Source organism: Mytilus californianus, unplaced genomic scaffold, assembly GCF_021869535.1.
Source record: "Mytilus californianus isolate M0D057914Y unplaced genomic scaffold, xbMytCali1.0.p SCAF_17, whole genome shotgun sequence".
NCBI classification, from domain to species: Eukaryota; Metazoa; Mollusca; class Bivalvia; order Mytilida; family Mytilidae; genus Mytilus; species Mytilus californianus.
The window spans coordinates 9271760-9298600 of record NW_026262659.1 but is presented as its reverse complement, the minus strand read 5'-3'; the positions used below and the strand labels follow the sequence as shown (position 1 = coordinate 9298600).

Here is a 26841-nt window from a genome sequence, read left to right as displayed (position 1 = left end):
AGTGAGGCCTTCAACACGGAGCAAAAAAAACTATCATCCCACTACATGTTTTAGACAGCCCCTAGCACCGCCTTGAGCGGAATTCTTTACAAAAATAAATTTTGATAGACTTTGTAAGATGTACCACCACCTAATCGGGCCCGGTCAAAGAAGAACATACTTAAGTTTACGAACGAATTCTTGTCTATGACCGTTAATGCCAATCTAGCACTGAAGAGAATAAGATTATATGTTTATCTCATAAAACTTTTTGTGTGTCATTATGAAGGTATAGAATGAAAATAACACTTCATCATTTGAACTAGACATATTGATGTAAACTGTATACAGTAAAAAGTTAAATCACAAAAATACTGTACTCCGAGGAAAGTTCAAAACGGATAGTCCCTAATCAAACGGCAAAATTAAAAGCACAAACACAACAAACGAATGGACAACAACTGTCATATTTCTGACTTAGTACAGGCATTTTGTTATGTAGAAAATGGTGGATTGAACCTGGTTTTATAGCGCTAAACCTCTCACTTGTATGACAGTCGCATCAAATACAGTATAGAACTGCTGAAGGAAATCATAAATTCATATTAATATTCAGACATTCATAATCATTACAATGTTCCCATCTTATCAATCGATTTAGAAAATACAAATCTACGTTAACAAAACAACAACAAAAAACTGAAGAAATCGCATTAACTCCAAAAGAAGCGAAACCGGGAGTGTCGACAGTGTAACGATTCCTGTTATTCGTACATCAACCGGCATGCGAAATCACGCTAAGTCAAAACGTTACAATCGAGAAGAGCAAACAATCGGTAAATTTACATTTAATACGACTATTCTGGTAATTAAAGAACTTCTAACTCAAAAACATGTCCTTTGTGAATTGAGACATAAATGGGCAACCGACTCGAATTGGGGACCGTAAAACGAATGTTCCGTCGATTTTATTTGTTCTTCCTCATAACTTTGTTGGAGCAGTGATTGTGTTAAAAGCACATTCTGGTTAAAGATGTTCGTATAGTGTTAACATGCAAACGTATAACGAATTAATTGGGATATGCAAACACTATACTGCAGAATGTATGTTTCTGTTGAGAAATGGCAAGTGTACAATTGAAAAATTGACATCATCTCGTGTTCATATATTCCAGTTTTAAGTCGCCCATCCGTGTCAATATCCGGGACAATACAAAACGCAGACCTTCTAGTTTTGGTAAAAACTTTAATAGCAAGTTCATTTGGATATATGAGAAGAAAGTATTCATTAAAATGTTGGTTACTGACAGGACATCAGCAATATACCTGAAAGTGAAATTAAAGAACTTTGCAAGATGCCAAAAAATATTATCTGTAATGCTATTAACGTTTTTATATTATATTTATGATAAACATTCGATAACTTAACATATATTTGTTTAATTTATCATGAACGGTTGCTTAAGTATAAAACCGTTTTGATTAATGCTGTCACCACTAGAAAAAGAATATTTAAGGCTTTAGTTTTAATACGATTAAGGTAGATGGGGGTCTAAATTAAAATCCATAGAATTTTTAATAATTTGTCAAAATATAGTTTATGTCATGCTTTTTTCAAAAATATGATAAAAAGTATGGGTCACCGGGCTTTTTATCACGCTACAGGTTGTGCAAAATTGTCAGATTCTGTATAGATTATGCATGGAATACCCAATTTTGTGTGATAAAAAGATAAAATATGAGAAGATAACTCTAATATTATGCTTTCATATAAGAAAAAGAAAAAATGGGGTCACCGGACTAGTTTTCTTGCTACATAATAAAATAGGTAAATTCATAACACATTCTATTATTAAAGTTACTTAGTTGTCATATGTTGCCATATAAAGACTAATTGTGTGATATCATTCACTAAATTAGGAATAACAAATGCCCATTGTATATAATATCCTCTAAAAGGAAATTTGAGCGATCAGATAATATACGGAAGTAATCAGTTATTATATTACACAGTTGGGTGATTTCAACAAATATTTGCTGTGGTGTTCATACCGTTTACCTTTTATACTAACAAACAGACGTAATAGGTATTGGAGCGGGCGATGATACGGGTCTAAAACTTAGTGGATCGTTACCAAAAGGCAATACTATATATACTAAGCGTTGATACTATATCGTATAAAAAGACAAATATTTCAGAACAACAAAATGCATTCGTCAGTATTTGTCGTGTTTCTCAATGAGAGTAGTGGCAATATGTAAAACGAAAATTGTTTCATAGTGAAAAAGATCGAAGTGCTGAAATATTTGTCTTTATAAACCAGACATATTCACGTGTATAGGTCTTGTCATTATCGTTGTATAAATCTTTAGAGATGTCTTAACATATTTGAACAATCACATCAATGAATATTAGTTTATTTATATTATCGCTATTTTACGAAATTTTCCTTTGATCTTACTGACTGATAATTTCCTTTCTCAGCACAGTAGAGTGATATGAAAAATTATCGCTCGAAACTAAGGGCGCACGTGCCGTTGTCAATGAAATTAACAACGTCGTCATAGGTAAAATAGCGATAAACAGATTATCATTGGTCATCTCAACTCGATTGCTTTTCTCACTTTCGCCGTACCGGCTCAAGCGAGAAAACCATCTCGTTCAGATGACCAACGGTAATCTATAATTATATAATGATAAAATAAACCATCTACAGTCCATTTCTACGTAATTGTGCATTTGAAAAAAATAATTATTGAAACTCTTTTGAATGTTCTTGACAAAATTGAAATTAATCCACAGGACTTCGAACCCCTTCAATTCGTTATGCTGGATTTATATAGTTTAAAAAGATGTTGAAAATCAAATGCAGGTCTTATGTTATCATTATCAACGTTTTGTTTTTCAATCTCATCTACAAATAAATATATCACAGTTGATTAACATCTTCATTACCTTTTGTGACTTTTTATACATTACAAATAAATTTTCATGTGTTCATACCCTGTATAAAAAATACAAAGTACATATTCATAGGCGCTGTGGGTAATAAACAGTTGTCTGCTGTTTGAAATCAATTGAGCATCACTAGGTATGTGTTGAAAATTTAGATTTGATTCATTTAATATATGAAGTTTAACGAAATTTTCAAATTCTTTTGTTATACTGCTGCGATGAGGTCATTCATAAAAATCGATTATCAAAGAATCATTATTGAACTTTTCTGTGTGTTTTCCATGTAAAAGGTGTCATGGTTTTATTTGATTTTTGTGGCACCTATCTTATTTTGGCATTTATACCATTCTGCGGTAAGTTTACAATTGAACATAATTTTATGTCATCTATTTTACCGATAACTGTTTTGCAACGCCGTTTTTACTTCCAATCTTATATGTATAATATTTCTCTCTTTTTTGGGGGGAGGGGGGAGGGGGGAATTTGGTTTTTTTTTTCCATTCATTTTCTCTTGTGTATACGAAGCGAATTCCGGTTAACGCTTTTATACTTATGATATTCATCGCTTTGTTTAACGTACTGACGTAGATTTTTTGGTCACCAAACGCACACATGGCATACTATATTGTCGTCTCAAACAAGTACTTTGGCGAATAGATTTGAATCAAGCGTGTCAACACTCTCTATTGTAGATGCCGTTTGTAGCTTTCCCAATGAATTACGAGGAGTTTGGATTAGTCTGTATAACGGTCCAATGGTTTTTGGGACGTCCTCTATCTCTGGATATAATACATCTATACCAAATATGCAGACGTTACATCTGAATTGTGTTGAAAGAAATTCTACATTCTATATATTAAAGTGAGTATATTCATAATATGCTTTCAATAAAATATGCTTTTTACAAACTTATTTTAAAGTTTAGCATTGACTGTTACCTCTTATTTTCTTGATTGGTGTATATGACAAATAATTTTACTCTTAAATTTAAGACAATTATATTCAAAGAACTATTATGTATGGAAGGTTTTTACTTGTTAATCATTTGGCGATGGCGATGTCTGTCTCTCTGAGACTTATGGTTTGTATTCCTCTAGTTATCTTCTGAAGAGGGTTTATTTTGAACTAAATTAAAGGAAACCGTGGAAGCCTTCGACGATCCTATGGAAAACATTGTTTCCCTTTTCAACATAAATTAATTGGCATTTTAGAAATTCGGTGTTGATTGCAGATCTTCGAGTTATTCACCGCTTCTTCAATACTTCGGAGGTTGATATATTCAGTAGGTACCATGAAGGTTTGTTGACTCATACACTTTAACCGCATATCTATGTTATCTTCATTGAAAGCAACAACCTTATTTCCGAATCAGATTTTTAAGGTCTCACAAATTAGTTATGAAGATACAATAACATAAAAGCTAGTTACCAATGTTTTCTTAACATTCATACACACACACACGCACAAAATAATTTCCCGTTAAAAAGTAATGAATTTGTTTATCTCGTAATACTTGAAAACCTATGATCCTTTATAAAAAAAAAGTTAATTTTCTAATACATGTGTAAAATAATGTCCATAACGTTTTTAATAAAATTATGAAACTTGTTTTATATTTATTTTTCGTGTGAAATTAGTATTTTACCAGTTATAATTTGAACGGAACGTATTTATTGTTTTGAATCTTGGGACATGGGCTGGTAAATTGTAATATTTGATGAAAGTATTTGCAATTCGATGTGCTGTTTAGTGACATAATGAATAACAGAAACAAAATCATGAAGACAAAGAAAATATTTAGAGGACATATGTTATCTGTTCCATTTGTCGTGATAAAAACTAAGTTCGTGCTAACGTTAGACCGAGAAATAATTGATTATATAACAGGCTACAATTTTTGATCCGCCGGTACCTTAGATGGATTTGGCTATTTTTTTAGGTCCTTTTTGCTTATATAGCTCTTCAACTGTTTATGTTCTAAAACATACTTGGCTTTCAAATATTCGGCTTTGAGCGTTCCTGATGAAGGTTAATCTAGAAATACGCTTCGGACGCATGAAATTTATAACTTTTTGTTCTCATTTTTAACAGCACTGGGTCGATACCTCTGCTGGTGGACTACCAGTCCCTGAGGGTATCATCAGCTCAATAGTCAGTACTTCGGTACCGACATGATTTATAACAAACCTTCTTAAAATTGTCCGTTAATAAATTTCTTCCTCAGGCAATGTTGACCTTAGATGGATTTGGCTATATTTTTGGTCCTTTTTGGTTATATAATTCGTCATCTATTTAGGTTTTTATACATCCTTGGCTTTCTAGTATTCGGCTTTGAGCGTTCCTGATGAAGGCAAATCCAGAAAAGCGCTTCGGACGCATGAAATTCATAACGTGTTGTTTTCATTTTTTTGGCGATAAAAAAATATTAAAAGCATGTTTCTCAATTTTGCAGGTCTTCGCACGTTTTTAAAGTATTTGGACATGAGTTACATATGTACATGTGTTTGGAAATGGAACAACAGTCAGGTTTTGTTTTTCAATACTACATAAGAACAGGTGAGTTCACATAAATAGACAGAAGAAAAAAAGAAAGAAATATAAAGAACAGAAAAATAAGAAGCTTGATAAGCACCTTGTTAGACCCAAAAAATAACTCAAAAGCAAAATCGTTCTATTCTTATTGTTATCGATAAAGTAAAGGATGATATAGTTTGGTCACTTAAATGCAAAAATGTAAATTTTTTGTGATATATACACGTATTTGGCCAATTATCACCACTAAAATCTAGTTTTTGTTGAAAGTTAAAACATACTATGGCTGCATTTCAGGACAAAACTTAAATTGAACGATGTCTTTTCACAGATTATGACAGTTATTTGAACGAATTCATGAATGGACATGTCAAGGTCAATACGTATACTTTAGATGAAGTCTGTGTTCCTGGTTTGGGAAATGAAATATTACTTGTGCGAAATGGTTAGTATGAAAAATGAAATATTTCTTAGAGATAAAAGTCAGTAAATAAACAATAAAGTGCAGTCAAATTTAAATGTTTTAAGGACAAATATACACTGTAGCTTGACTAAAACAAACAACAAACTGGCTGAATTATTTTGTTTTATTTAGCAACCCAGGTCTTTATGTCGTGTAGAGATGCTCACATTCTTAATTGGCTCGTTCAATAATCATTTGAACTAGTCTCTATGGGTTCAGTAAGCGGCCTGTTTCAAGGGAAAATGTCTTCCTGTAATTTTTCCATTTTCAGTCCAAATTGCCCGTCTTTACCACGGTTGCCCTGCTTTTCAGAACATATCTTTTGTATTGAATGTTAAAATGCATGAACTTTTTTTACAATTGACGTTTAGAACGCAAAAATCAATCAATTACGCATTTGTATATATTTGAAATGATCCAATTCGTCTTGATTTAATAATCAAAAACTAATAATTTTATATTGCATAAAATTCATCAAATATATGCGCGTGTTATCGAAGATTGTTGAATATGAATGTAGTCCGATTATTGCGGCGCCTGGTTGGTTTTTTCATAGTCAAGCTATTATATACTTAGCATGTAACACTTCGTCGATATCATGTACTGACAAAGCTTAAATGAATTATTAGAAATGGTTCTAATCAGTTGGATTCTCCTTTTTTTAACTTTAAATAAAAAGTAAAAATCGACTATTAGAATAAAGTATATCGTTAACTAATCAAATGGGGTTTTTTTGGTTCTTTTTCAGTTTCGTTGATGCAAAATTCGTTAGGGTCATTGTGTCCTCAGATCATTCAAGGTTACTATGGCAACATAACGCAAGTCAGTACAGAGAATGGAATGTGCAGTGATGGTTACTTTGATTCTTGTGAACAGTCAACTCGTTTTAAGTTGGATATTGACAATAACTGTTCCAATATGTTTGGTAATTACTATCTAAATACGGTTACGAATTGTTAGTATGTTGATTGGTATACAAACATATGATACTGGTTTCTTTGTTTAAAAAATGGGGCTCGAAAATAAGTTTAATCAGGTATGCCTGTGAGAAAGCATTTTGGAAGACTTTAGTATTGTATTTAAACCTAAAAATGGCGTTAAAATCAAATGTTGTCTTGAGAGTTGTAACATAATTTGACACACTAATTATATCACTTTATTAATTATTTTATTACAGTTTAAGCAATGTAAAATTTAATCGAGCATTCATGTCAATTTTTTTGTTTTTTTGCGTGTTTTTTTCTTATTTGTTTTCTTTTTTTTTAAATTAAGCAACAGTTGGAGATAGTCGGAAATTATGTTTTGTCATGAAATAACGCAAGCCTCGGCGTAATATTTAAAGATTCCGTTTAGTGGATAAATTAAGCCGCAATTCGCTTTCTTTTATTCATAAATCCAATAATTGTATATGTCAAAGGTCTGACAGGTTTAATGTTTTCAATTACAATATCTGTTACATAATTGTTTCTTAGGAAATACAACTTTTACTTGTGTTCATTATATCGAAGATAGTGGAAGTCATTTATATGCATGGACAAACAATGCAGAGCTTTACAAGTTTTCACCTTTTGGATTTTTCTGTATGGTAAGTTTTTAAGTGACGTTTAATTGAAACATTTTCTCAAAGCGTTAATTCTGGTTCAGGTTGATTTATTAACTGTTATATAATTACCAGTTATAACTTATACCGTATTAAAATTCGTCATGATATGAAACATTAAAGTGCCTATTTCTTAAGTAAAAAGGGGGGTTTTGGGGTATAGGACTTAGATGCCAACACAGAAAGTTCAACCCACTCCCATCAATGATGATTAGAACACGTTTGAATATTCTGTAATACCATACATAACAACAAATAACAGAAAAAAACAAATCTTCTGCTTTCGATATAAGTAACCATTTAGTCAAATAAACATCAAAAGCTTTACATGCCATTAATGCTACTCTCAGTTGTACATGTATACGTTTCTCGTTTTTTATATAGATTAGACCGTTGGTTTTCCCGTTTGAATGGTTTTACACTAGTAATTTTTGGGGCCCTTTTAGCTTGCTGTTCGGTGTGAGCCAAGGCTCCGTGTTGAAGACCGTACTTTGACCTATAATGGTTTACTTTTATAAATTGTGACTTGGATGGAGAGTTGTCTCATTGGCACTCATACAACATCTTCATATATCTATGACTGTATGTGATATCTTAGTGTTAAATGTGTAGTTATCAAACATATATTATAGAATGTGTCAGAAGTTGACGGTGTCGTTAGAATTTCCATACATCCCGATCTTTGTAGTATAGGTGATAATACAATTCTCAGTTTTCAACTACAAGATGTATTTGGTAAGTTTTGTTTTGTCTTCTAACTATTTCTAGTTTGTCCTTGCGAATTCGCCAGACATAAAAGGTAAAAATATTGAGTGATTGATTATTGATTTTTAACGCCACTTTCATTACTATATAGGCTATATCATGGCGGTCAAACTAATTTTTATTGTTGGAGATAATCCGGAGTGCCCAGAAAGAACCACCGACCTTCGGCAGGAAAACTAACAATCCTCACAGAAAGAAAAGGATGCAAACAGCATTTTATTTCTGTAAACCATTTTATCAGCAATGTTTTTAGAATAAATAAAATTGAGAATGGAAATGGGGAATGTGTCAAAGAGACAACAACCCGACCATAGAACAGACAACAGCAGAAGGTCACCAACAGGTCTTCAATGCAGCGAGAAATTCCCGCACCCGGAGGCGTCCTTCAGCTGGCCCCTAAACAAATATATATACTAGTTCAGTGATAATGAACGCCATACTAAACTCCAAATTGTACACAAGAAACTAAAATTAAAAATAATACAAGACTAACAAAGGCTAGAGGCTCCTGACTTGGGACAGGCGCAAAAATGCGGCGGGGTTAAACATGTTTATGAGATCTCAACCCTCCCCCTATACCTCTAGCCAATGTAGAAAAGTAAACGCATAACAATACGCACATTAAAATTCAGTTCAAGAGAAGTCCGAGTCTGATGTCAGAAGATACATTTATATATTTGAATATAATTATTTCCAGTGAACATCCCTTTTACATTTATTTGGACGTTAAGGAAATATCAATCAGTTAATATAAATGTAACTAGTCAATACACATGTAACCTACGGATGTGACATGCTATGATTATCTAAAACAAAGCTTTACGAATGTAACGCAATAGAACTTTCCATAAAAAATAGGAGGAAGCACTGTATACATATTTCTGAAATTCGTACATTAGTTTGAAATATATCATTCACAGAAATCCTAAGAAAGGAACTCTAAAATGAATAATACTAAAATGCGTCGACATGTTATTCATCAGTTGCAATGTAAATTCAAACTCGGTCAACTTTAGTACGAAATAACATAACACATTTTCGGTAAGTTCGGATAACTAGACAGTTTTCCGCTTCTTACTTATTATATCATTATGTTTTATGGACCTTTTATATTTGTTAGATGAATGCTTTGAAGACGGTAAGTACAAATATACGTGTTAACAAATGTATATGTAAAATCTCACCAAAGATACCACAGGCTTATAATTATGTATGGCAGACGCGCGTTTCTTTTAAATAAAATTCGTCAGTGGCGCTCGAATTAAAACAGATATATAGAATTGTAGGTGTAATAAATGTAACAGATCAACAACCAATCCATAATTCAAAGGGGTATAAATTAAATACGAACTGAACATTCACGCAGTGTTATGTTACTATACTTTAATATTTAATTGTGTTTAACACCCAGTTAATATATTAGTTATTTGTTCAAATGTCTTAAAACCGAACAAGTATTACATTATGGACGAAGATGTGTGTATTGAAAAAGGATATTCTACGACATTTTATAAATTTCTTTATGTTCAAATTACTATACAAAATTTAATTTCTACTTGATTTCAATAAAAGAAAGATTTGTTTGTTGATAAAGATATAAATACCTATAAAACTGTATACTCATTGTAAATGTGAAATTCAATACCATTTATTTATACGTCTATTACAAGCTTCATTTACTGTGAAAGTATGTAAGAACTGACAAAGCATAACCATTCTTTAAACTGTTTATCATCGTTTTAAAGAAGACATTTGTTTCAAACAGAAATGTATCTTCTTACTTTCTTGAACTTTTACAATACGAAGTAGAGAGTTGACTATATTAATGATTTTGCCTTTTATTAGTATAAACAATTTCAAAGTTATTGCAATGAACCTACTCACTCTGCTTAGTGTATTTAATACTGTAAATTAATTTCCTTTGTTTGTATCTATATATTAATTAATATTTATAGTGCTTTCTTAACCCTTAACACCACTCTGCTTTTGTATATAATTTATGTGTTCTTTCATCTATTCGAGGTCACGTTAGTGCCAGAGGACATATGAAAGTACTAATGCTTCAATGTACATAGAAGTAAAATTTCGTCGTAGTATCTAGTTATAGAATGCTTAAAACAGACACCAACTAGATGTGTTTACAATTTTAAAATCCGTCAATATGTTCGAATAAAAAAACAAAAACTTGTTCACAAAAATAACACACAACTTATGAGTTTACGTCACCATATTATTGTTGACTGTTTTGAAGAATTGTCCTTCCTTAATTTATGTCCCTTGCATTGTCGAAATGACAAATTCTTCAACGTTTTTGTAAAATACTAACACGTCTATGTGAATATATTTTATGTTATGCTTTTAGTACAATCATATTCTGCATTCATTTACTAACACCTGTCAATTGCCTTGTATATTACGTGTTCTGTTACTTTTTCTTTAAAATGTATGATTTTCATTTCATTGATGAAACGTTAATGCTTGCATGCATGTATTTTCTTTTTTATATGTTTTGTGATAATGTTGTTGACTTATTTTCTTTTTATCTACATCTCAGTTTCATGAGTTGTTGTTTTGTTTTGTTTTTTTTGTACTTCAAAATATTCATTTTTTTCTTTTAGAAAACTACATTCAGTTTTGTGATAAATTTCATAAATTTTATCGCCATTCATTTCTCTTTTTTTTAAATATGCCTACATTTTGTATTGCTTTTCTGTCTTAGGGTTTTTATGACATTTTTTCTCGAATTTTCTTTTTTAGCTACTAAAGATGTCAGTACTGTCACAAAAGATAAGAAGTTAAAAAGTCCCATAAGCCCAGGTGTGATTGTAGTGATTTCATTGGTTGTTTTTATTAGTGTTACCTGTGCCATTATTTTCGTCATACACTGGCAGCGTAAAAGACTATGTCTTCATTGTACAAGACGTAAATCCAATGAGGATTATAGATTTGATGACGTTGCAACAAAAACGCAAGATATTGAATCTGTTCAATGATGTTTATGATAATTAGAAGGAAATGTGATTTTAAAATTGAAAAGAATTTTATTTTTAAATAAAAGAATAAATTGCAACCTTTTTTTATTTCAAAAAAAGAAGAAATAATAATCAACAGATTTTCCTTTTCAAAAACACAAGACAAAGAGTACGAATAACAAAATCATAATTAATGGTATGCACAAATCTCTCATATAAATAGTAAAAGAAAACTGAAAAATAAATTAAAAAACAAACATACACCGTAACAATAAGACAACTGTACAAACAAAGTTGTTGTTGCACTGGCAAGATCAGAATCAATATAGTTTCGGGAATATTGGTCGAAATAAAAAAAAAATAAATTCATTTATCATTTCCTTTGAATCTGACATGTTTAGGCATCGAAAGTTTCGTCAATTTCTGCATTTCTTGAAATTTATTATCAGGAATAGTTTTCCTAGGTTCATACCACAATCGGTATACCTTTTCCCATAATGCTCTAGTTGTTTCCTGTTCTTCTTTATCTGGTGTCACCCATATAATTTTACTTGTACTAGTAATAGAATCACTACTCCTCGCCGTCTCTGAATCTTCATAACTTATAGATTTATTCCAGTCAGGATCCTTGTGTTGTTCCCATCTTACTTGCCATTCCTTAAAATGTACACAAATCTATACTAGTGAGCCATTGTTTATGTTAATGTACACTGGTCTATACTAGTGAGCCATTGTTTATGTAATGTACACTGATCTAGACTAGTCAGCCATTTTTTATGTTAATGTACACTGATCTATACTGATGAGCCATTGTTTATGTAATGTACACTGATCTATACTAGTGAGCCATTGTTTATGTTAATGTACACAGATCTATACATTACACTGATCTATACTAGTGAGCCATTGTTTATGTAATGTACACTGATCTATACTTGTGAGCCATTGTTTATGTAATGTACACTGATCTATACCGTGAGCCATTGTTTATGTAATGTACACTGATCTATACTAGTGAGCCATTGTTTATGTAATGTACACTGATCTATACTAGTGAGCCATTGTTTATGTAATGTTCACTGATCTATACCGTGAGCCATTGTTTATGTAATGTACACTGATCTATACTAGTGAGCCATTGTTTATGTAATGTACACTGATCTATACATTGTACTAGTGAGCCATTGTTTATGTAATGTACACTGATCTATACTAGTGAGCCATTGTTTATGTAATGTACACTGATCTATACTAGTGAGTCATTGTTTATGTAATGTACTCTGATCTATACTAGTGAGCAATTGTTTATGTAGTGTATACAGATCTATACTAGTGAGTCGTTGTTTATGTAATGTACACTGATCTATACATTGTACTAGTGAGCCATTGTTTATGTAATGTACACTGATCTATACTAGTGAGCCATTGTTTATGTAATGTACACTGATCTATACTAGTGAGTCATTGTTTATGTTAATGTACACTGATCTATACTAGTGAGTAATTGTTTATGTTAATTTACACTTATCTATACTAGTGAGCCATTGTTTATGTAATGTATACAGATCTATACATTACACTGATCAATACTAGTGAGCCATAATTGTTTATGTAATGTACACTGATCTATACTAGTGAGCCATTGTTTATGTAATGTACACTGATCTATACCAGTGAGCCATTGTTTATGTAATGTACACTGATCTATACTAGTGAGCAATTGTTTATGTAATATACACTGATCTATACATTGTGCTAGTGAGCCATTGTTTATGTAATGTACACTGATCTATACTAGTGAGCCATTGTTTATGTAATGTACACTGATCTATACTATTGAGTCATTGTTTATGTAATGTACACTGATCTATACTAGTGAGCAATTGTTTATGTAATGTATACAGATCTATACTAGTGAGCCATTGTTTATGTTAATGTACACTGATCTATACTAGTGAGTAATTGTTTATGTTAATTTACACTGATCTATACTAGTGAGCCATTGTTTATGTAATGTATACAGATCTATACTAGTCAGCCCTTGTTTACGTAATGTACACTGATCTATACTAGTGAGCCATTGTTTATGATAATTATTTATGATCTTTGCTAATTAATATCCTTCCCTACCATTTTTTGTAATTTGAAAAGCCACATGCAGTTAGGTAAATTTTTGCATCCTCGTTTTTCCATATTTTTTTGGGGGGGGGGGGGGGGGGGGGGGGGGGGGGGGGGGGGTTGGAGCAATCCTGATCAAAGTAAATTTAGAAAAGCGCTTCGTACGGACTGAATACATATACATATAAATCTTCTTGTAAAGCAATTTATTTGACTGTATGGTGCACTTTGTACGAAATATTGACAATGTCATGCTTTTTATATACTGAATCCTCGTTGTATGTAATTTTTGTTTAATATTCTAGCTTTATGTTTTATGGTGAAAATATTTCAATGAGGCTTTTTTGTAGACTTATTTAGACATAGAGTTGTGATGTTTTTTATTCTGTGAATTATGCTTTTCCTTTCACGTTTGTTTTCTTAAGCTTTTTTCCCATGTGTGAAAATTGTTTTCTAAATTTGAATCGTTCTAATTTATTCGTTACTTTGAATCATGAAGATATCATCTTCTGGTCATTTATGCTAAAGCTTTTAAACATATACAGTATAATTGGTACAGTTAATGTTATTATGTAAATCCATCATTAATATCCAAATTTCAGAAATGATTTTAGATTTACCGCATTGAAAGGTATATCATTACATGCATTACTCACAGGCTTATCAAAACCATTTACATTTCCACTGATACCAACAAAATCTGTCCATTTTAGTTTTGTTTCTTTAGCCTGTCAAATAATGAAATTATTCTATATAATATACATAATTGATTCTCACAACGGAGTATTGTAATTGGAAAAAGGAATACCTATAGATAAGTTGACGTAATGCGCTCTTTGGTCTGACTTTAAGGTTAAATCTTTTAGATCCTAACCTTCTTGGATTTTTTCAATTATCAATGAAGACATTTAATAAATGCTCTGTTCATTTGATGTGTTGATTAATTTTTAAGTATATTCAAATGTTGTATGAAGGTTTGAACACTTACGTCCACGCACAGACATTTGGAATTGCATTTTTTTTTCTCAGACTGTTTATGACGTCTTTACACTAAATTCCTTCGATGTGTACTGAATATTTTTTTAGTCTGGAAAATATGGTTTGTTTATTAGCAATGATTGAACTAGCTTTCTGTAACTGCGAGTACTCCTAGATTGATACTTTGTACCTTTATTCTTTTTATTAGTTATTTTTGTGCTTTGTGTTGAGCTGATGTGTCCAGCCTTTCAGCTGATTTCTAGTTTGTTCTTATGTTATGCTGTTACATCACTGTCCAAGGTGAAGGGAAGAGTTGAGCGCTCAAAAACATATTTAACCCCGACATATTCTGTATGTGCCTTTAGATTCCATATGGTATCATGACGTCACGTCTACTATTACTGTTATTGTATTTCATTGTTTATTTCTATACAAAAGTCCCGTGCGCGATAAATTCGTTATAAGGTTCGCTACTGACTCCTTATGGATCCATAGAGGGTTAGTAAAATGCGTAGGGGATAAGGCTTCATCTCTTATAGATTTTACTAACCCTCTATGGATCCGTAGGGGTCAAAAGAACTTATAACTTATAATAGAGGACTGTACGGCCTTTATCAATGAGCAAAACACATACCGTATACATTTTGTAGAAAGCTATACATGACATGAAAAATTTGGAAAAATACAAAAGAAAACACTGACTGCTCTATACATGTATACAGACACATAAACGTTTAAAGTCATGTCAAAATGTTAAAAATATGGTAGAGCTGTACTTGTAAATTAAAATGGGGATCACTGAAAACAGAAAAGTGTAAATCGTATGTGGTGTCGTGCACACTACAACATATTACTTACTTGTTCTTTCATTGATTCTGTTCGTCTTAAAGACGCATTCAGGTTTTGGTTTTGATCTGTTTTTTGCTCATTGGCTATCCTCTTCTTTTTCGGTTTCTTGTGTTTCTTCTTTTCGTCATGTTTTGCTTTTGTATCTGAAGACTTTGATTTAGATTCTGATTTGCTTTTTTTAATTTGTTTCTCTTCAACAATTCTGACTGCTTTATTTCGCCTTTGTCCTCTCAGAAAAAGGACCAACAAAACAATTGTCAACACAATCAAGGCAAGCAGCAGTAAACTCAGTATTACACCAACAGCTATTTGGCTACCAACATTATTTGACATATCTGGAAAAATATGTGTGTGTCTGTTATTTATACCCATTTTACATGTGGGTTACATTCTTTTTCATATCTTTTTTTGTTATTGCGTGTGTGTTGGAGGGAGTAGTTTGTCAGTCGTATGCATAGATGTATTAGCCAAGCCGATCAACGAATTCATTTTGATTGTTCAAGGAATGCAAAGCATATCAAACTGATCCCGGTGTCAACATTTTAATCTCTGATACGAAATGTAGAAATATAAATCTTAGCTTAAATGATAGCAAGCAGAAATGTGTATCATTTTTTTAATTCAAGAGAGAGGGCCACACCCTTTGTTCGTAAAAGAATCTTTGTGACATCTCTTAAAGTGGTCCGCAGACGGCCTGTTGTAAGGCCAAATTTCTTCTGTCCCGATATACTCATTTACCAGTGGCAGTCCAAATGTCCGTCCTTCATTCTTGTCGGTACATACCTTGCAGAACGAACTTATTGTTTTACTTGTTTAATTGTTTTCGTCCTGAAAGTGCTTGCAATATTTGCAACTGGACGTAAATCAAACAATAACCAATCAATTAGTATTATGTTTAGTTTTACTTTTATTCTCCAAAACAAATTGACCACGATACAGAGAAGGAAACAGAATACATTTAACATGCAATGCATAAAGGTTATACTTACATGGGGAAAATGTGTGCAAAATAAACAATGCAAACAAAAATATAAAGTGAAATGATAAACATAATAAAACCGATTAACAAGGAGGAAAGAATTTTTCATTTATACTTTAATACATTTGCCCTGTCTATTAAACGTTGAAATCCGTTTTTAAAAGAAACTAGACATCATTGAGATGGGAGCCATCTCTGTGGGCCCCGCTGTAAATAACGTGTGGTAAAAAATTTGTATGGATAAGCTGATATGAAGCACTTTATTAAGTTATTACATAGTCTCGTTATGTGCTGAGAGTGATTTTATTCTATGTTTTTTAGTTAAAGTGTTATAGTTGGCCTAGGTAGTTGTACATACATTATGACACACCCTCAAGTGTTGGTTAATATACATGTCAAGTATAAACTTTGAAATCATAACGGTTCTCTAGATATAGAGCGGACATGATCTGTACCATAGGACATGGTGTTGTCAACTGAAAGCAAAGTTTTTGACCTAGACCTTTGACCTAGGAAGTTGTACATACATTATGACACACCCTCTGGTGTTTGTTAATATACATGTCAAGTATAAACTTTGAAATCATAACGGTTCTCAAGATATACAGCGAACACGATCTTTACCATAGGACATGGGGTTGTCAACTGAAACCAAAGTTTTTGACCTTGGACTTTGACCTAGGAAGTTGTACAAACATTATGACACACCCTCCGGTGTTGGTTAATATACATGTCAAGTATAAAGTATGAAATCATAACGGTTCTCTAAATATAGAGCGGACACTATTTGTTACGGACGGACGGACGGACGAACTGAAACCAAAGTTTTTGACCTTGAACTTTGACCTAGGAAGTTGTACAAACATTATGACACACCCTCTGGTGTTGGCTAATATACATGTCAAGTATAAAGTATGAAATCATAACGGTTCTCTAGATATAGAGCGGACACAATTTGTTACGGACGGACGGACGGACAGACTGATCACTATAGGGCGACCCGCCACCAGGCGGGGCCCTAATAACTACAAATATCTTACAATGCGTTTTACTGGATGATGTATCATATCATGATGGTCACAGGGTTTCTATCATACTCCATATTATGGGGTTAACGTTCGGATGTGTGGAGTGTATAAATACACAGCCACGTTTTGTTGGAATATGGACATTTCATAAGAAGCCTCGTGATGTTTCACACTCTATATACTCTATGAACCATTGAAGCAGTGGTTTTTTTGTGTAAGGTGGATCGCCTGTTGCAAGGAAAAGTTTGTTTTTATCCGGCTTACCCTGTTATTTAATGCAGGCCAATATTCCTGCATTTCATCTTGGGTTATTTGCTTTTTGCAGAACCTAATTCAATTGGTCGCTAATTAGTTGCGTCTCTAGGGTATCAATATCATACTAAATAGAGCAACAACGGTCATCCTATCAGTTTCTGTCATATTGTTGTCAGTGTGACAGTACACAATTACTATAGGTCAGTATAATACCTAGTCATTTGGTCGCTATCTATGTTTCTCTCTGTGAATCTAAATCTTACTGAATAGAGCAACAACAACAACGGTCACCATATGAACATTTTTGTTTATGTGACTACATAATTCCTATAGGTGAGTACAATACCCTTAGCTATTCAATTGGTCGTTTTCCATTTGGGTCTGTGTGACATAATATTACATCTTACTTGATAGTTGTCTCGAGCTCATTGGCAATCATACCATTTCTCAATATCTTTTTTGTACTAATTTTATAGAGCAACAACGATCACCCAATCAGTTGCAGTCAAAATTGTATGACAGTACATATAGTTACTATTAGAAGCTGTAGCAGTTAGTTAAAAGGTCGCTGTCTTTTTGTGTCTGTGTGACGGTGATAGTAATACATGTACTAACAATATGTAGTCACAATGACCACCCCATTGACCCTCATGTCTGTGTGACGGTGATAGTTATGCATGTACTAACAATATGTAGTCACAATGACCACACCATTGACCGTCGTGTCTGTGTGACGGTGATAGTAATACATGTACTAACAATATGTAGTCACAATGACCACCCCATTGACCGTCGTGTCTGTGTGACAGTGATAGTAATACATGTACTAACAATATGTAGTTACAATGATCACCCCATTGACCGTCGTGTCTGTGAAGGTAACCAGCTAAACATTACAATAGGAAGGCATGCAAATTATTTGATTTTCAACTATAAGAAGCCACAACGGACACCTCCTCTTTAGATACCCTTAATACTGTTGTCTCTGTTACTTGGTTGCTAGAGGGAGCCACAACAGACCGCTTCTCGTTCATTATTTATTTGTGTTTTACACTCTATACTTACTATTAGAAGCTACAACCGCCACCCCATTAGTTGCCTTCAATATCGGTGTCTGCAGAGGTTGACAGATTTGGGGATGATATGTATAGTATACAACATGACCATAATTCCAAATTACCTAATAATGAAATATTCTAAATTTGAATGCACTTATTTCTTAGAAAAAGATAAAAATTGTTTGTTTTTTAAACATATTATCGGGATTTCTTCCTCGTCATTTGTGTTTTGTTGGGTGTTTTCTTTGCCATGGTGTTGTCTGTTTTTTTTTTCTCCGACTTATTATTTTTATTGTCCTCTTGTAAATTTAAAGAATGGTTGACCCGCAGTCTGACTTATGTTTTCAAGTCGGGTGTCATCCTTAAAAAATGTTATGATGTCTGCTTGCATGTTGAAAATCATGATGTGTTGGTATGGTTCATAGCAGGTTATAATCGTATAACATTCATTGACATGATCTTTTCCTGGGGCTCTTTTCACAAAAAATCTTTCGACTAGAATTAATCCTAAGTTATACTGAAATGTTCATGACTTACGAGTTTTTTTACTCGTAAGAATTTTTGTGAAATGAGTCGCTGAATATGATTGAAAGGCTTCCTGCTGGACATCCATTCCGGGTTCATTTGAATTTGTCATTTCTAGACAAGACTAAATATATAAAAGCAAATATCCTATTATCCATCTGGTATTATAATGAAACTGTGGTAAATAAGTGGTTCTTCGGAAGAAAATTTTATGAAACTTCTTTTGGGGAATTTTCGAACATAATCAGAAGATCGAAAATGGCAAGTTTGAAATAGATTATCGCTTTTCTTCTCATATTCTAACTGAACTAATAATTTGTGTTGCCTTCTGTTATATCTTGTGAGTTGTCCTATAGGGAATAGTATATAGACAGATCTTTGATGCAATTTGTGAGATTTATTCGCCACTTTTCTAGACCAAGGGTATTTAGGCTATCCGCTTCACATATTGTATAAACACTTTGTCTTTTACGACTGAAGACCATATGTTGACCCCAAGGTATCTTTATTATTTATGTCGTTAGGTTGCTGTTTCATTTGAAGTATATAATGCCATGCCCCATTTTATCCATAATAGGTTAATAATACTTACATAACATAAATATCTAAATGTTGAAGATTCATCAGCCGTTGTATCATTGTTAAAAACAGTCAAATAAGTATATGGTTCGTCTGTGACTGAATACATACAGTCAAATATACCACCAGCTATAAAAAAAAATTAAAAATCATTGTTTTAAGCATAGGTATATTTATTAATGTAGATCATTTGTTTATATTGTTCTTTTCAACTTTTCTCTCTGTCAAGTTTTTTTACAAAGGTTTAGTTGATGGCCTGTGCATGTCTGTTCTGTAGTTTGATTGAAATTAGATGTTGCTGTGTAACAAATGACTGATTTTTTTATTATTTTCAATATTTTTTTATTAAAATGTGGTGTTTCCGACGATTTCCTTTTTACAATTTCATCAGAAATTGTGAAATTCGAAATCTGAGAGCCCGAAAAGTATAAATACATGACAAGTTATATCTCCAAAAAGAACATAAGGTATATATATTGCCTGGTATGTAAAAATTTTAAATAAAAAAAGACTTTCCACCACGCGTTAAAAAACCACAAAACTAGGCATTTCCCTTATCAAATCGAATATAAGATAGTGTATTTATAAACGAATTATGAATATCTGTATGAAGATAACAGAAATAAGCCGTGTTTACGCAACGCACCCATTACTGCTTAATACTCTAGATGATGTACAAAGGATAACTACGCCTCGTTTACTATTAATGTATAAAACATTGCATAAAATCGAAAGAAGAATTAAAACTTAAAACACCCTCTCTTATATAACTTACACGTGTACTTTGATGTGACACATGATGCATATGTGTATGTATGTTGTGTAACTTTAGCAGTACCGTCAATGTAGTTCTCAATACATCCACTGGACTGAATAGTAGCACTTAAATAATACTGTATAGATGTTGGACAGCTTATAGCTGACGGAGAGACAGAATCTAAAATTAAATAAAAGGGAATTAGTGTCAAACTCGAGCTAATAACTAACAAAAAAATGGATGGGCAAGTTGTCAGTTTCTGTAAGTCATATATATAGCTCTTCAACTGTTTCGGTTGTTATAATCCTGGGCTTTCAAATATTCGGCTTTGAGCGTTCTTGATGAAGGTAAATTCAGAAAGCGCTTCAGACGCTTTAAATTTATGAAGCGTTGTTTTCATCTTTTCAGTACTCTTAGTTGGTGGCTACTTTTGGTATTCAAGAAACAGATTTAATGATGCAATGTCATTTGAATTTCGTTTTACAGTTTACCACGTTTTGCTGTATATAATGAGTTTTACAATCCTGAGAAAAATATGACCTTTTAAGTTATATTTTAAATCCGTTTCTTCCATCCTATCGCGTTGACTTTAATCATAGTTGAATTTTTGCGCTAAACATACCTGAACGAACCAATAATTCCTGTGTACCCACCGGCTGTGAACTGGTTAGTGCGCATGCTTCACTTGGTGTTAGAGTTCCGGTGATATTGTTGATCACAACTACTCTAACTAAAGATGTACTATCAATGTCTGTCAAAAGAAACATTGCGACTTTATAGAAATACGATAAATAGACATATGCAATGTTCCCTCTCGGTACCCTGTCTTCAGTGTCACAGAAGCAAGGGTTAGAATCCCGCTGAGGGAAGAACAAAAAATTAGCAGATCCAACATTATTGGGCTTTTGAGACGAATTATTTATTTAATATATATATCGTTTTGTTTTTTGATTTATATTGGCGAAAATAAAGACGGCTTATTTGAAATAAATTTCAGATAAACTGTCTTCATCAGTTCATGGAGATTGTATTTGTCATATATGCACTTATAGTTTGAACGATAGAATAATGTGTTAGTTTGTAGACTTGATATGTTTAGTCTGGTGTTTTACATGCCTGTTTGTAGACTCGATATGTTTAGTCTGGTGTTTTACATGCCTGTTTGTAGACTCGATATGTTTAGGCTGGTGTTTTACATGCCTGTTTGTAGACTCAATATGTTTAGGTCTGGTGTTTTACATTCCTGTGTAAATGAATTGATCTATACGAGGGAAATATAAACACTGCGATGTTCAGTTTAAACCTGCAACAAAGTATACCAATGATGTTATTCTTCAAAACCTTGAAATAATATAAGAATTTAACAATAGCATGATACATTTTGATTATAATTATAGTAGTATTTTAATGAAATCAGGTGAGCAGTGGACAGACGTAGTTCATCACCCCAAATGTCACTGAAGGATACGGACGACAAACATCGTGTACTCTTTAACATGCTCATTGGCATTAATATTTGTAATTCATGTCCTGCTCCATAGTGTTTATTCAATGTTTATATTATCTCGTATATTTTACACAAAATTGAAAGTGACTACCGGAAAACCTTTCAATATGTACTGGCGTTTACTTTTCCTATTTCAGTTGTATATTCTTTCCTGTTTGTAAATAAATTATTAAAAAAATAAACAAAGCATGCACTATGTCTCATATTGTCTCAGGAAATCAGAGGCATTTAGAGGGATAATTATCCTAAATATTATCATAGAATGCATTAGACAAAGATATACCTGGAATGGGACTCTTTAAATATCTAGCTTTGATTTTGACTCTATTTTTTAAACACTTGTTTAATTTAATTACATTTATGTTTCTGTTATCGGTTTACTATTTTTACAGTATCCTATAGGCACCTTTAATATCATTATGTCGAGGAAACGTGTTGTTTATATATTGAAATGTTAATTCTCTTTCAATATTATAATTATATATACCGACTTAACATGACACATAATTCTACAGCTATTCCTTTCTATGATATCTTCGACTGGCAGAGAGATACGGTTCCAGATTTAGTAACACTGTCGCTGTACATTATAATAGGTCTAGTTGGAAACACTATAGTCATTTTAGTTTACAAATTTCATATGAACAAGGCATCAGAAGAGAGATATTTCATACCAGTGCTGGCACTAGCAGATCTTATCGCGTGTGTTGTGAGCTCCTCACTTGGAATAGTCTGGAACTACCATCAAACAAACTTTACAAATGTAGCTCTATGTAAAATAGTGTACTATTTCATGGGAAACACAACATACATGTCTATTTTCTTATTGCTCTGCATTGCAGTTCAAAGATATTTGAAAATATGCCGGAAGCGTACTTTGAGTTTACGATGCAGGCGCATTATGATTTTTATATGTTTAGTGTGTGCAGTATGTTTAACTATACCGCTCTGTTTAACATACGGAATTGTACACTTCAAGAAAAATGGACTAGTGATAACATCGCACTGTAGTAAATTAAAATACGGTAACAAAATAATTGGCGCCCTTTACGGAATTGTTGTATCTTCATTTATTTTTCTTGTGTATTTATCCTTCATATTTCTATATGGGAAAATTGGATATGCAATTTACCATCACTTTAAAATCCATCAGTTCAAGCATGCACGTGCACAATATCCGAAAGATCCAACTCCAACAAATTCCAAACCGAGTAAAAGTGAGGAATCCTACGAGGAGCATACACAATCTGTAAACAGTGAGACTGGTAACAATCTTACGTTCCAAACATTTGGAGATACTAACAAAAGCCATGTCAGAAAATCATCGTTACACGAAATGATATCCGACAAAAATCTGAAGGCAAAAGGATTACAGAACATTGCGTTTCCAGATGTTGACTTAGTCAGATTTCAAAAGATTAGAAATAAATCTATGAAGGTAGACTTCCTAACAGTCGATAATGGAGTTATTACGGACGATCAATCTATTGACTCGCTTCAAATCACATGCCCAATGTCAGACGTATCTTTAGACTCTCTTTCAACTACAAGACCGGATACAAAAACCATATCAAAGCAGACGAAGAAGAAACACCGGAAACGGAAGCGGAGCAGACGTCTAATGAACAAGTTCTCGTTCATGTTTATGACAGTTACAACAGTGTTTTTAATATGTTTCATTCCTGTTTCAACTATTTTAACCTTGGAGGGATTTTATCCAGACTTCTGGGAAAAACTATCAAAATCACAGGTTACTATAGTGATTTGGTTGTATCGCACATTTATCATAAACAATATTTCAAACCCGCTGATTTATGCCTTTATGGATATTGAATTTCGTAATGCAACAAAAAAACTTTTTAACAGATGCTGCGGCATGATGTGAAAATTAAAGTGTCACTTGTTAGGAAAATTTGGAAAAACGTCTTACCTATCATCAGTTCAAATCATCCCTAATTACTAGCTGTAAAAAATTGAAAACAACACGTTTAATAATTTCATGCGTCCGAAGCGCTTTTCTGGATTTACCTTCATCAGGAACGCTCAAAGCCAAACATTTGAAATCCGAGGATGTATAAGTACCGAAACCGTTGAAGAGCTATATGACAAAAATACATAAACTTAATGGGGTACAGAACACCTAAGGGACTTAACTCTTTAAAATCAACTGAACGTTTTAATTACATACTATTAGAAAAAAGAAATCAAGCTTCTCCATTATCAAAATTAGTGTTTGTCAAACTGTTATGTATCCAATGAAACCTATTCCTGTAAATTGTGTGGTTCAAATTTCTTGAAATTTTTATATTTTTGTCAACAGGTAAAAGTAAATATTTTGTCAAATTTTCATGAAAATTAAACGAGCCAAATCTATTTTGGTCAAAGTGTTTGGTACCCCCTTAAACACCTAATGAAGTTTTATGACATTTGTATGAAGATATCAGTACATCCAGGATTTGTATAATACTTATAATAAATTTGTTATAACTTTTTGCTCACATATTTGAGATATTTTCACGTATTTTGATGCTGGTCGAGTCTTTGTTATTGCTTCTCTAATACATAACCGATTCATACTTTTCCCGACCGGTTGATTTTTAAAATTTTTTTTTTGTAATCAACGTGTGGTTCGTTTGATCTCAGTTCTTCCTCGGTCAAATTACAAAATGGGGAGCATGCCAGATGACGTCACATAGAAGGAACACATCTTTTTGCAGATCATTGAAATATAGAGTGTGTCTACATGTAGTCTATTTTTTTGTGTGTGTGTTTTTATTTGGCTGTGCATGTACTGATTTTGTGTCATGGATGGATACCCCATATCCTTTGTTTTTCTATAAAATCATTAGAGAATCAGTTTCCACCACTGAAACTCGTCCAATACGATAGTTATCCACCCTCAACAGTTAAATATTAAATATTTAAAAAGGTCGGCAATCCTTGCGTTTTATGAAAATATAACTGTCTCGAATGGAGAAATATCGAATGACACTCGATATACTAGTAGTGGTTGAATCTATATTTACCACCCAACACAATATCCATACATTGTATCCAAGTATGCATAATAAGCGTGTTATTTTGAAATTTTGGATTTTTTTTTACCCCGATGTACTTGTCTATCTATAGCATTTTCTTTTTTTATTGTTATTAATTAAAAATAGAAATCTGAGATTTTTGTTGTTATATCAAATATATATATATATACAGATACTTTCATTCGTAAAAGAGAATTTATCTCCTCTTATCTGAATAGAGGAGCCCTTACAGCAATCATATTACACCCCCTTCTGTGTAACATACAGATATTTTAGTGCCTTTCAGTTATACCAATAAACATAAATCTTAGGTATACATCAATAGGCCAGCAACCTAACGCCACAAATAAACAAAAGACATATTAAAATCAACAGATAGTCCTCAGCTATTGGCAGATGTCTAATGTACAGTCAGTCATTTTCACGGAGACTTTTATTTAAACAATTCAGACATCGCCCAGGAATTATATGCTTATTCAAATATCTTTTTCGTTAACACGGTAGCAAGTCCGTTTTTTTTTCAACCGTTTTCTTTAATTAATGTGTCATTTACTTTGTAGTGTTATTACATGATACTTGTACTGGAGCTTGCAGTTACATTTCAGCCTGACAATTTTTCATTAGAACAGAGATCCTAGAAAATGATACATACATATTATGTCGCCCCAAACTCTGCCACCTGATTAGGTGAATAATATCTTGGATGGGAGATCATCAGACTTTGGTTTTATTTTGAAAATTATGAATAAATGAGATAAAGAATACGAAGCACCCAAAAACACAATATGCTTAAAATAAACATGTATAGGTAAACCCCCTTCCAATATGATAGGCTCTGAATTAGAGACAATAGACGTTAACAATTGTTCAACTATCGTGAATTTAGAAACTACCGTCGAGAAATAAAGTTAAAAACGAATACTGGAGAAATCGCATGAAATCCAATCAGGTCCATGCGAAATCGAGTTCATCAAAAGGGTAAAGGGCGTATCTTGGTGTGTTTGCATCACAAGCCATTAATGATACCACACTCAGTAAAATTGTCACAATAGGAATTAAGTTCTGGTATCTACAGATATAAGGCCGCGAAAACACATCACTAATGAGATGAGACACATGCACATCGTATCGGAAAAAATATTCGTGATTGTGACTGTAAATCTTTTAAAGTGTCGATTTTCGTAGTTTTACCTCATAACCCTGTTGGGGCAGTTTTTGTGTCAGAAGCACGCCTCTTTTCGTCCTGGAATGAAATATATTCTTGTTGACGTATGCTTACAAGAACCTGACAACACTCCGTTCTTATTTCTGTTTTAGTAAATATAACATGAGCAAATGATTTTTAAGGCGGATATCGTTACTACAAAACCAGAGGATCCCTTTAGGTATCTATAAGAGAAATAAGAACAGAGTGTTGTCAGATCCTTGTAACCGAAGCGTATACAAATGGTCTGTATTTCAATCAAATTGGTAACTTGTCTACTAGTTTTGTTTCGAATACACAGGCATTTGTCTGAGAGAAAAAAAAGCTTTAGACCAATAAATCAATTATCATAGTCAAAAAAAAAGAAGAAAAAAAAAGAAAAAAATAATAATAAACCTTAATATATCGTATATAGGGTTTTTTTCAGAGACAAATGCCTGACAGAATCGTTTTAAAACACCACTTTTTCATTACAATATAAGCTTCATTATATTTAGAATTTATTCTTAATTATTGTTTACTCCATTTAGCGTTTTCATATATAATATAATAATAATGTATATCCTTAGGGCTATGACTGTCCGATCAAAATATAAATTTGAAAAATATGCAATTGTTTAGTGCTTCTACAACAGATGTTAAATATACGGAGGTAAAATGAATAATACTCTTTCAAATATGGACTAGCAATTGCATGTG

The 26841-nt window shown here is 32.6% G+C and overlaps 3 protein-coding genes across 3 annotated transcripts in view; 2 read left to right on the top strand and 1 right to left on the bottom strand.

Annotated features, from left to right (window-relative positions):
• The first annotated feature begins 3085 nt into the window (after positions 1-3085).
• On the top strand, positions 3086-11342 carry LOC127726346 (uncharacterized). The gene is made up of 9 exons (XM_052233708.1): positions 3086-3288; positions 3628-3796; positions 5388-5491; positions 5799-5912; positions 6679-6855; positions 7403-7515; positions 8163-8265; positions 9416-9433; positions 11053-11342. The coding sequence occupies exons 1-9, from the start codon at positions 3231-3233 to the stop codon at positions 11286-11288; spliced, it is 1092 nt and encodes a 363-aa protein (XP_052089668.1). The 5' UTR covers positions 3086-3230; the 3' UTR covers positions 11289-11342.
• Positions 11343-11380: 38 nt separating this feature from the next.
• The window catches only part of LOC127726337 (uncharacterized), a 57127-nt gene continuing 41666 nt past the window's right edge, over positions 11381-26841 (bottom strand). The window contains exons 4-10 of the mRNA XM_052233692.1: positions 21016-21144; positions 20412-20573; positions 19650-19765; positions 18540-18654; positions 15222-15547; positions 14042-14113; positions 11381-11924 (exon numbers count right to left, since the gene is read on the bottom strand). Of these exons, the coding sequence (XP_052089652.1) occupies positions 11634-11924; positions 14042-14113; positions 15222-15547; positions 18540-18654; positions 19650-19765; positions 20412-20573; positions 21016-21144 (1211 nt within the window). The 3' untranslated portion in view covers positions 11381-11633. The remainder of the gene's footprint in view (positions 11925-14041; positions 14114-15221; positions 15548-18539; positions 18655-19649; positions 19766-20411; positions 20574-21015; positions 21145-26841) is intronic.
• Positions 21151-25072, top strand: LOC127726339 (cholecystokinin receptor-like). The gene has a single exon (XM_052233693.1). It carries the CDS (start codon positions 22352-22354, stop codon positions 23783-23785), a length of 1434 nt encoding a protein of 477 aa, XP_052089653.1. The 5' UTR covers positions 21151-22351; the 3' UTR covers positions 23786-25072.

What these genes read in the sequence shown, in the direction of transcription:
- LOC127726346 (XM_052233708.1), top strand. Translation starts at nt 3,231, where the DNA reads ATGGTTTTATTTGATTTTTGTGGCACCTATCTTATTTTGGCATTTATA. An exon ending in GGCATTTATACCATTCTGCG is followed by an intron (nt 3,289 to 3,627) that starts GTAAGTTTACAA and finishes TCTCTATTGTAG; the next exon opens with ATGCCGTTTGTAGCTTTCCC. An exon ending in AATATTACTTGTGCGAAATG is followed by an intron (nt 5,913 to 6,678) that starts GTTAGTATGAAA and finishes GTTCTTTTTCAG; the next exon opens with TTTCGTTGATGCAAAATTCG.
- LOC127726339 (XM_052233693.1), top strand. Translation starts at nt 22,352, where the DNA reads ATGTTAATTCTCTTTCAATATTATAATTATATATACCGACTTAACATG.